The 12,300-nt window shown below is 39.7% G+C and overlaps 1 protein-coding gene across 1 annotated transcript in view; it reads left to right on the top strand.

The window, feature by feature from the left end:
* The window catches only part of LOC306807159 (transcription initiation factor TFIID subunit 4-like), a 143,984-nt gene that overhangs the window by 89,209 nt on the left and 42,475 nt on the right, over positions 1–12,300 (top strand). The window contains exon 14 of the mRNA XM_079316472.1: positions 9,555–9,677. Coding sequence (XP_079172598.1) covers positions 9,555–9,677 — 123 coding nt within the window. The remainder of the gene's footprint in view (positions 1–9,554; positions 9,678–12,300) is intronic.

The following is a 12,300-nucleotide window of genomic DNA, read 5'->3' on the forward strand; positions in this document are numbered from 1 at the left end:
TGAAATATTTTGTCCCCACACTGTGGTGCGCCGTTCCCTTGATCTGCAGCACAAATGAGCGGTAGTGCTTTTGCTGTAGTTAAATCTAAAATAGAAAAGATGTAGATTATTTAAATTCAAGCTTGTTTTGCATCCCCAGTGGAACTTCCATTTTACAAGTGAACCCCCAGCACTACCCCCACAACTTTTAAGGGGAAGAAGGTGGTGGGCGTGTGGCTATTTTTGTTCCCTCAAACCTCTCTTTCCAGCAGAGCAGCATACTTGCTGTATTGTGTATTCTTTAGTTGAATATAGTTTCAGAATAAATTAAATTTGTTTTTGTCATGTCACTTAGGCTTGATCAAACCACAATCCAGGCTGCAGAAGAGGATATTGCGTTAAAAGTGCACAACCAGTCGCTACACTGCACATTCCCCATCTGTTTATGACACTTCAGACATTAACTCCAATGCCATTCTCTCTAACTATTTGATTAAAATTACTTATTACAGCCAAATGATTTTTAGTAGATTGCTACATTTGCCTCATTTCCTCAAATGAGGCTGGCAGTTTCAAGATGCAGATTTCCCACAAGAATGCTAGAGGACTGGTATCAAAATCTGGGCATTTTCTTTTGGAATAATCTAGTTAATAAAGCCTCTTACTAGAATTTCTGATTAACTGCTGTTTTAAATGCACTTAAAATTTTTGCTATTCTAAAGTTTGTGCTAATGGCATCTAGCCAGATAAATTTTACCGAAAAATAGAAATACTCTTTTGTTAAAAAATGGGGAAAATGCTTTAGGCTGTTGTCTCATTTTATGGTATGAAATCACTGTCACTCTTCACTTCCAGGAAGATGAGATCTTCCTGTGTGCCTCTGTCTTCAGCTGGCTCCATTGATAGACCAGCCAAGAACTTTCTCCATCTTCTTGGTGCACTTCTGGTCTACTGGTTTTTAATTAATTCAGATTTTCAGTGTGTGCCAGAGATGGACAGAAATGCAAGTAACAAAAGGCTGTGCTCTGCTTGAAACCCCTAGTACAGATAAAATTCCTGATCCAACTCCCCTAACACTAACACAGAGTCACAGTGGCCATGGAGAGTTCTCACCATCCAAATAGCTGTTGTACTGCTCTGACACAATGGATGATTCTTTAAAGGGTATTTTCAGAAAGGTTTATTGGATACTTCACCATGTGAAAAGCAGAGTAGCTGGTCCATGTTCTAGTCCAGTGTTGAGCACTGTGTTACAGGGGGCAGCACAGCCTTTGGGAGTTACTGCTTGCACTCATATTTTCCAGCATATGATTTTAAAAAAGCAAACTCTTCATTGAGTGTCCTTCCATATGCCAGTGCTTGTCCCAAACACAGTTGTCCCAAAGCCACAGCTCAACAGGTTTCCTGCTCTTATTACTTCAGTCTGTGACTCTGGACATGACTGACTTCCACCCAGGCTTTCACTGTTCTTTATATTCTCTGATCTTGATCCAAACATCAGTTTGAGTCCTTCCACAGTGCCTTACTTCAGGGGGAAAGGAGAAGATCTTGGAAATCTGGGGAGGATAGTAAACCCTCACTTTGATGAACAAAGGGCCTGGGGAAATAAATACCTTATCCCATCTTTCTTGTTCCATTGGGTGCTCCTGGACTGAGGAGCCCCTGAGTAAAACCACTGAGCTCTTGGACTCGTGTTCTTCCAGTCATACTCGTGTGTCCTTTGAACAGCAGCTTGAGAACATTTGTGCTTGTCCATAGTTGCCTTGCTCCAAAATAAAAGACTGATAATAAGAAAAGAACAGATTTTAGGGGATTTTTTTCAGGGATTTTTTTCTGATCTCAGTACAGGTGAGTTGCTGACACTCCAGTAAGTTGCCAGCTCCAGTAGTTCTGATCCTGCCCAGCTGGCTGTGCCTCAGAAACCCTTTGCTCAAATGGGCTTTGCTCAAATTTGGCTTGGCAAATCTGCCACACACTATTACAGGACCTAACAAATGCAAAGGTTTGAAACAGATGTGTCTCCAGCTTAGCATAGGAGAGCCTGGAACTGGTACTACTGGGGATAAATGGTTTGAGGAATAGTATAACCAACACCAGACAAATTGTACTGCAGCTCAAACAACAGGTTCTGAGGAGTGAAGGGATGTAATAATTAAAGTTACTGGAAGGACAATAAAATCCATTTTTGTAGAACTCTTTCAGAGATGTTTGAGGAATTCCTTAAGTGTTTATTATACCTTGTGTTACTCTAGATAGGGATATGTAGCTTAAGGAATGGCTGGACTGTTGTAGAAATAAATGGTTTTAAGTTAACAAATAAATAGTGCATTGTATTTGAAAAATCAAAACATGTGACCCAGTATGTTAAAAAATTGCAAGAGTTTAAAATAAAATCTCAAATTCTTCATGCTTTTGATTTTTTTATAAATTATGAATCAGCTGTTAAGGATACTTTCAAGAAAATTAAACCTGTGACTTTCATATATCTATATAATCTATATCTATATCTAACTTCAAACAGTAGGTAGTCTTGAGTAGTAAGGGATAAAATTGTAGATATAAGGATAATTGTTTTTAAAATCCCATTTAAAAAATCCCATGTAAAAGAGTGGGGAAAAATACAATTAAGGCTTTTTATTTCAGGGAGAAATAAAAATGACAGGCAGGATGCACCTGGCATTTTCTGTATCAGGGTTTGACACATTGTCTTGAAAGTAACAGGGCACATTTAAATGGAAAATTTGAGTAAACTTGTAAAACATAATGAAATTAGATGTAATAAACAGAAATGGCTGTTGTAGGAAGGATGCTTGGTCCAAAGTACCCCAGTTAAGATTCCAGAACTGTGTTCAGATGCTCATTATTTTGAGAAACAGTCATCTCGAGGCTGAAACATTCCCAGCTTGGTCTTTGCCCAGGGTGATTTTTTCCGAATGCTATGCAATAATTTTCAACTGCTGTTAAAAGTGTGTGGGTAAGAAAAAAAGAAGAAACTCCCCCCACCAAAACCCAACAAACAAACACCTTTTACAGTAAAGAAAAATCCTGATCTAGTTCAGATAGATGTGCAGCCATTGCAAGGGACAGCTGGAGCTTTTACTGGCGTGTGGGAGAGCACTTGGGAAGGAGCAGCATCCAGCTTTGTACTGAAGAAAATGAGATGCAGTTTGTCAGAGCAGTGAATGTTTGGAAGTCTCACAGAATGGGTTTGGTGTATAGCTGCTGTTACACAGGTGAAACCTCTCTGGTGTGGCATTTCTGCAGTGCCTGTTGTACACTTCAGTCTTTGGAGTAGTTTTTAGCAGGCAGTGTGTGCTGACCCTGAGAGATTCCAGTAGCAGAGCAGGGCTGGAGGACAGCACACACACAGACCTGCTGCACACACCAGCTCTTTGCAAGGTTCCCTGAAATTCCCTGAGACACCCATCCTTCTTCATCACTGTCCTGGACTTCTTGAGGTTCTGGCCAGCATTTTTAATGAGTTTCATTTTTAATTGCACCTTCTGTTACGGGTATCTTAGGACATGTGTAATGGTTCTGCATTTCAGGCACTCCTCAGCAGAAAAGATGCTTTTCCAGGGGGTGTAATCACTGTCTGAGACTGATAGATACATGTTACAGGGCCATCAATTAAGACAAGTTTTCCTCAGCTATGACCCTGTTATCAGGAATTAAGCCATCCATCGCAAACAGAATTAGGAGGGATTTCCATTGATGCCTATTGGCTAGAAATCAATGCTTAAATCATTGTTTATATGATCTTGCTTTCATCAAACATTTCTGCCATTTAGCACTCTCCATTGCCAGCTTCCTGCTTGGGGTTCAGTGCTGCTTGTCTTCACCCATGAATGCTGTTGATATTTATCGTTTCTATGGTGCTGGCAGCCTCCTCTCATTTCTTCTTAGGTGGTTTTTCTGAACTAAGTTGGGAATTGTAAATACATGACATGTAGATCCTGGTGGGCAGAGCTGGCTCTGTGGCTACAGAAACTTACTTTTACAACTTGGCTTCTATTCCCTTATTAAATCCTGCATTGGCAGTGTTTAAACATACATGACTACTTCCTTAAGCTCTTTCTTCTTCTTTATCTTCACAATCATCTTGTGTCTCTGTCACTGGGTTATTTTCCTTCTAGGCCAAAAACATCCCTGAATTTTGCCTGTAGGCACAGAAACACCTTCTTGACCTTTCTCTCTGTCATGTGATCCTACTCCCTCTTCTCCCTTTAATTTCTGAAGGTATTTATACGTAGACTGGAATTTTTAAGAGTTCCAGCCATCCTCTTACTTTCTGATTATATGGAAGGAAATTTCTCTTAGTCCTTAGCAGCTACAGCTCATACCCATATTTTATCTACATCTGTTTTAGACAAAGCTCACTTCTGTTTGCTTGGGTTTTGCCTGACAAATAAGTGCATTCTTGGTTTTTGGAAATTGCTAAACCTAGCTTTTAAAATGTAATGTTGATGCTTCACATAGACATATGGCTTTCTTCCTTGTGGCATATGGCTTGTGGCACTTCTTTCTTAAATACCTAAATGTATCATAACAAATAATGATCTACAGAAAACAAACTAAAATTTTAGAACTTCTGGGGTTAGCTGCACTTCAGTAAAGTAGTGAAATAGAAACAAGAAAATTTAATTGTTCAAAATAATGCTTTGTTCTTATGCTGTACTTTTCATCAAATGAGAGACCTGCCAGTAAGTAAATGGCATGCTAAAAATGCATTTGGATTGGATAAGGAGCAAGGAATGATACCTAATTTGTAAGCATTTTTCTTGTATAATATGTTGGAATATTTGTCTGCGTTTTAGATAAATATTTTTACTTTCAAAAAAGTTAATTGTTATTAATGAGTGTGGTTCCGAATTGAAGCATTGGTTTCTTCCTAGAGGGCAGAAATTTAATATGCTATTGATAAGTATATCCATATTATTTGTGATAAAGGCAAGTTAAAGAAAGATTTTGCATCAGCAGCCCAATATGAAAATGAGTGTGAATGAATGCAGCTATCAAGTGATTGCATCTTGTTAGTTGATGTAGTGAGTTAGATTCATTTCTGGTAAATCATTTTAAGTTACAGGAGATTATTTTATCAGGATGTACAGATAGTACCAGGTGCTTCATTTAATTAAATATCCAGAAATTAGTAACTGGCTGAGTTAGAAGATAAACTGTATTATAATAACAGGCTGCTTTGTTAACTTTAAAATATAATTCATCATGTAAAGTAAGAAGCTTAAGTAGCTTTAATTTTACAGGTACTTCTAAGAGTAATTTCAGAACACTGAAGATGGTGACATTCAATTCATGTTATTCTTAGTGCTGAGAATTCAAAGGGTGATTACTGTGGAACCAGGTAAACAAAGCTGGTTGCAGTCATTTCCACTTCACAGAGAATGTGATTCCAGAGTGCACTGGGGAGAAGAGCCTCCACAGGAGGGTGTGGGTTTGGTGTCTGGTGGACAAGGTGCAGTGTTCCCTCTTTTGAACCAAAGCCAAGATACCACTTTTTATTAAAAAAAAAAAAAAAAAAATTAAACAGAGATTACAATTTAGGGTAATATTTTTTGTGAAAAGGCAGATGATGGGTAAGAAAGAGACTGGTGCAGGTAATCTGATGTAAGGTATAAAAAACCAGAAGTATGTGACTTGGGAAAAAGGTAAAGTTGGCATAGGGGTATGAAGAAGCCAACAGTGGTGGGGTGTTAAAGGGAGGTCTGGGATGTTAAATAAGGTCTTGTCAAATGTATTGCCAGTAAGTATCCATAAGCTGCAAAGATGTTTTCTTGTATGCAGATTCGTGGTTAATAGTGTGCAGAGATGCTCTCCTGTCAGCTGGAGTACACTGACCTCTGCAGGATGAGGGCCTCTGTAGGGAACCAGTATCAGGATCATAATTCTTCTGATTATTTTAAAATGTAATTTTATGGTTCTCTGCTTTTAGATGAGCTTTAAAGAAAGCCTAAAAAACCACCAGTGATAATTTACAAAAGATTGTTGAGAATTTGTGCATTGCAGAATTTATCAAGTATTTTCAGCACTTCAGCCACTATGTTATAAAACATCAGGATACTGTGATCTCACTGATGATGTGTTTGATGTATTAGAAAATTTTTGATCAGCATTCATGAAGGTTACATAAGATTATTCTTTCCTGCTGTAGTTTACCACAGTGTGTGCTGTTAAACCAGCATCAGAAACTGTATTGTGATTTTGTCTGGATCTTTTATACCTGGCAGCATATTCCTTATTTGTATTAAAGTAATGTCTATTCAGCCCTCTGGGGCTTGATGATAAGTGAGGCACATAGTGGAGGAGGATCCTTGTCTGGAGAGCCTATAGCAGACATAGACAAGCTGGGTGATGTGGGGTGAGAGACACAGGGAGGTGAAGAACCAAGTCCTACCAGTATGTACCCAGTGTGGGCAGAACAGAGCCCAGCTCCTTTGGCTCTGTCTGTTGAGCCAGGTGTTCTGTCAGGTGATGAATTACAGCTGGTGGAAAATCCTGTGCATTTATCAAAATTAGTACATGGTATCAAAAAACACCTTCAGTTTTTCTCACTGATTAAAAAAGAAAGGACAAAGAACCTGTGGAACAGATGAGTGCAAACTGCAGACTCTTGAAGTTATTCCATATTTTCTTGGTAAAACAGCACCAGTTGCAGGTTTCAATGTGAGGGTGAGATTTATCCCACTACGGGAAATTTGGAGAAATGGCATGTTTTGCTTTAGAATTTACATGTGCAAAAAAACCCCAAAAGAGGCTCTGTGTGCTGATATTCCATGTGGAAATAGCCAGGGTATGGTGTAGTACAGGTAGCACAGACACCCAAGTAAGTATTAGCTTCCTGTGAGTTTGCAAATGGTGACTTTGGATAGGATGCTGATACAATATTCATATAACCTTTGCATGATACCAGTTATCTATCAGGCTGTGTTTCTGATCCGCACCTCGCAGGAAACTAATACTTACTCCAGTGCAAAATTTCTTATTCTGCAAAGCTTGACAACTTCGTCTGAGATCACTCTGAGCCAGTTGGCCCTTGCTTAAATATTCATCAGACTTCTGATAATTGTGATAACCCTTGTAGGCTGGCAAGCAAGGCAAATTAGCAAAAAGATGATTGATCTTTTTTTATATGCAGTTTTATCTTCAACCTTTCCTGGATATATGTTATACTATAGTAATAATTTCTTCTCTAAGGTATTTGCCAGTATCTGGATTTGCACATCTATTTACAGTTGCCTTGAAGCCTCATAATTACAATACAGCTGAAATGTCCATTTTCTTTCCCTGACTACAAATAGGGATCAATCGAATTTTAAATGACTGCTCACGGGCTAGCTTCCGATCATGACCTTTGTAAATGATTAGAGCTCACCACTGTTGCTATCTACCTTGAAAGGGTAAGCGGGCAGCTCTGTCTAACTGGCATTTAATCTGGAACAGAGCCAAAGATATTTGAGCTAAAAACCTAATATGAGTTGGCAAAGAGAAGTATGTATAGACCTTTGCACTATTATTTAGGTATTTTTTACATTGCTGTTTTGTATTTAGGGAATTGTTTTACCTTGTAGATGAGATAGGTATTTTTAGATAATGTTATATTGAAGGTATTGTAACAACTGTGCTTGCAAAATATATAGCATAAAAGTGGGGGAAATGGGGTTTCAAACTCTAAATGACTGAATTCAATTTTCTGAAGAATATGAAAATACAGAATGGTTTGGTTTGGAAGGAGTATTAGAGGTAATCTTGTTCACCCCTTGCCATGAGCAGGGACACCTTCCTGTGTCCTGTCCAGCCTTGGACATTCCCAGGGATGGGGCAGCCACAGCTTCTCTGGGCAGCCTGTGACAGGAACTCAGCATCTCCCAGGGAAGGAATTTTTTCTTCTTTCTAATCCAAATCCACACTCTGTCAGTTTGAAGCCATTTCCTCATGTCCTTTCACCCCAAGTCCTTGCCCAAAGTCCCTCTCTGTCTTTCTTGTCAGCTCCCTTTAGGCACTGGAGAGTCACAGTGAGGTTCTCCAGGCTGAATGTTCCCAGTTCCAGCTTGGTGGAAGCTGCTGAGGCTGCTCTTGGTCCCAGTGTCTGCATCATGGACAGAGATGGGAATGGTTCTGGTGGTGTTTGACAGCATGAGCCCAGGTGTGCCCAGGGGGCAAGAGGCCAATGGCTCTGGGCTGGATCAGCAGCAGTGTGGGCAGCAGGAGCAGGGCAGTGCTGAGGCCACACCTGGAGTGCTGTGTCCTGCTCTGGGCTGGCTCCAGTTCCTTGGTGCTGCCCTCCAGGGGCCCCCTGCCCCCCTCCCCTGGCTCTGAGCTGGGCCCTGGCACCATCAGCTGGAGCTTGGAACACTCCCAGGTGAGCCTGGGACCAAAGCTGCCCAGGCACAAGTGTACTGCTAAATGATCTCACCTGAGAACTGCACTGAAGATGAGGCACCAGGTGGATCTGAGGTACATGGAGACAAGAGACTCCACACTGGCACTTCATTGCTTCAACCTCCTTTCCTTTTAACACTGGTAGAGATAATTCAGGCCATGCTTGTATGTATGTGCAGATCGTGTGTAGGGAATGGCTCAGACACTTCTATCTCTGCTTTTAATGAAGAACTGTGCTTGTATCTTACAATGTTTTTATTACCACCACTAAATTTCTTGAGGTGTTGTTCTGTGTGCTGTTGCTACGTGGGAGCAAGAGTGACATCAGTGGGATTAGAAAGCAAACACTTCGTCTCGGTTTATTGATAGATTTTGCAAACCCAAAATTTTGAGATTAATAAGAATTATTGTTAAGACCTATGAATGCTTTTATGTAATTAAAATAATATACTGTGTTGCCTAATCATTTATTCTTCTGTGGTATTGATCAGAATATTTATTAAAATATTAGTGTTCCTGGGAATATGACACTTATCATTAACAGTCTGAAAGAATTATACAGTTTATAGTGAATATGCAATCTCTGCTGGCCAGAGCCTTTTCTCCTATTTTCTGTAGTTTGTTATGTTGTTACATAATTCAGCTAGCAGTTACTTCAAACTAGTCAAATATATTCTTACCTAAAGCCTATGCCCAGAAAGTACTTGTAAATTCAGTTTGTAAAGATTTTGTGTCAGCATTACCTTTGGCTACCATTTAGATAGAGATATTTTATTAAATTATACTTTTTTTAAAGAAAACATCAAGTGTGTTTGAAATATTAAAAATAAATATAAGATTAAAAATGAGCTTTTTTTTAAAGAATTGAATTGGTATTTACATTCTTCATATCAGTCTTAAACTGGAGAAGTGGAGTTAGTATATAGTACTTGCTAAGGCATTTTTTAGTGAAAAGAATGATGTTTTTGGAAGCAAAAGTCCTGTGAAAAGTCATGAGAACTTCAGTATCTTCATTATTCCTCTATGGCCAGGCTGCTAAAATAGTACTGGGAGCAGTACAATGCTCCCAGGGATTGCTCATATGTGACTTCTACCTCCCACTTGCAGGTCTGAAGATAACTCTGTGCTATGGCAGCAGAATGCAAACTAAAGAGAGTTGTTGTTTCTGTGTGTGACAGATGCAGCAGCAGGAGCTTGCCCAGATGAGGCAGAGGGATGCCAACCTGACAGCACTGGCAGCCATCGGGCCCCGCAAGAAACGGAGGCTGGACACACCCGGGCTGCTCAGCATAGGAGGAGAGGTAAGTGTGACAGAGCCAGGGAGGGAAACCACTCCTGGAGAGCTGGCAGGGGCTGCTGGAGCTGCTGCTGCTGCTGCCAGGGAGGTGTGTCATCTGCAAATGCTCAGCAGCACCAGGACTGCAGCACGTCTTGCCACAGTTAACACAGCATCCCCTTTCAGTTGTGTTTTCAAGTGTGACCTTGCAGCAGATAATTAAGAATATTTTTTAAATAGTTAAATGCAAAGTGTAGGTGTTAAACTGTTAACTGCCTTTATGTCTGTTTTCTCCTCTGCATAATCTGAAAAAACCCAAAAAGAGTAGGGAATGAAGATGTATCTGAAAAACCATAACTGTAGTTTTGCTAACAGTTTGAATCAAAAGCTTGTAGTAATGCCAGCATGAGTTTATGATAAATGTGTCCAAATTCTTCAGAATGTCAGTGTGTCCCCCACCACTGCAAAGATGAGTTTATAATCATGCTGAATTGTAATTTCCATTAAGAATGCTGTGCTCTAGAAATAGGATTGGATTCATTAGCATGATTCTGCTGTTGTTTTAAGTGGAAAAGTAGCTCTACTGCACAATGAATGCAAAACTGTCAAAAGGCTGATCTGTATTAAGCAAGGTGGAGAACCAGGGTGATGTGGTTGCACTGCTGTGGGTGGCTCTGGAAGAGCACTGTGGTGTTTAGTGCAGATACACTCGGGCTGCTTTTCCTTCTCTGAGTCTGCCCACGCACTGGAGTCAGAGGAATTCTACCCATTACATGCCTGTTCTGAGGAAAATGCAAACATTTTGTTTTGAATAACTGAACTAACAGTTTTGGCTCAGACATTGGACTGTCTAAATGCCAGGCATTTCCAAAGGCCTTTTTGTTTCCCATTTTGGATAGCTTTTTTCAACTTCTCTCTCTTTTTGTGTGCTAAGATTAGTGCTAGGGAATTAGCTGAGCTAGGAACAGAAATAGATCTTGTTTATACTCTAAAATTGACTTAGGACTTCAGATACGTAGGAGGTGTTTCTGTTGCTGATAAAATTTTTTTCAGATTGAGGGAGTTTCCCAGGTTTTGTGTTGTCCTGTTATTCCCTTCCTTTCAGTTTCCCTCCTTTGTCTTACGTTCAGCAAAGAACTGTTCTCCTCTACATGCACCTGTAACAAATCTCACCACAACAGGCCAAAGAAGCTTTCATTAGAAGCTTGGCTGGGTGGTCATAACTTTGCTTTTCCCTCATATAAAAATAATTGGAGCATTCTAATCATACATGGATCCCTTCAGGTTTTAGCACTTCTCCAAAGGAATATTTTATCCTAAGGAGCAGAATTTAATTTTGTCTATTTTGTCTATTTTTGTCCCTTTAAAAAAATAAATTATTTTGTAAGTATTAATAATTTGATGAACAAAATTGTGGTCACCTTCAGTGAGTGAAGCATTTTAATCAGAGCTCTATATCTGAATGGATTATGATGAACAGCTTCCCTCTCTCTCTAGAAGCTTCTTCTTGTCTTGCTACAGTGCTTCAAGGGAAAATAAAGGTCTGGGGCAAATTCCAAAGGCTTCTGGATATTTTTGCTTCCTTTTGCTGCTCTCCTAGCCTAAATTTTGCTGAACAGCTGTATTGTTCAGTTGGCAAACTGTCCTTGAAGTTTTTGCCGATCCATGGATTTCCTGGAGCCATGAACTGTGTGCCAGTTCAGATGGAATTGCTCCCATCCCTCTTCTCCTAGCTTCTAACCATCCTGGCCAGCTCATGTAGATGGCTGGCTGGAAGCTGATTTCAAGGTCTTGGAAGCTGTATCTGCATTATTCAATGTCTTTTGTAGGGAATAGAACCTAAAGTACTGAGGAAGCTGTCTCACAGCCTTGGCTCCTAGAAACTCCCTTTCTGGTTTCTGAGATTATTAGGGCTGCCATGCAGAAATAAACTCCTCCAAAATGTTTCACTTAAAAAAGGTATTAGAATTTTGTATTATTTGTCCAAGACTGTCTGATATCTCTTCTTTGGGTTTCTGGGGATTAGAAACATCATTATGATTCTTTGTTCTATGGTACCAACACCCCCTTAGCCCAATTCCACCTTCAGATATCCAACCTCCTCTATGGTCTATGGCACTGATTTCTCCCAGCAATTTCTAAGCTGCTTAAAGCCCTTGCTGCTGATAATCTCTGCTTGCAAGTTCTGGCTTGGCCAGAGCTTTTTTGGCTTGCCCCTTTTTTTTTTTGGTCAAAATACCCAGTTTTTGCATTGAAGTTGCTCACTACCTCACTACCCTTTTCTGACCTGTGTCTGCTTGTGTTGCAGCTGGGACCCTGTATATTTACTAAGCAAAGAGATGTCATTTACAAATCATCCCAGCCTGGCATGTTCCTGTTCTTTTCCCTTTTCTGAACTAACTCTAGTTTGACACTTTATTTAGTTGCATTGGCCATTTTTCAGTGAGCAATGCTGGATTTCAGTCCATTTCTTGGTTTAACAGAAATACTAATTTATTTTTTTTAATTGGATCTTTTTAATAATACCCTTGTCATTTGAGCAGGAGGTTGATTTAGGAGTAGTGGAGAATATTCTACTTAAGACAAGAAGTTGATGGAAAAGATTAGTATTTCTCTGTTTAAGCACTGTTTGTTACATAGAGAGAAAT

The sequence above is a fragment of the Erithacus rubecula genome (assembly GCF_903797595.1).
Source record: "Erithacus rubecula genome assembly, chromosome: 12".
Taxonomy (NCBI): Eukaryota; Metazoa; Chordata; class Aves; order Passeriformes; family Muscicapidae; genus Erithacus; species Erithacus rubecula.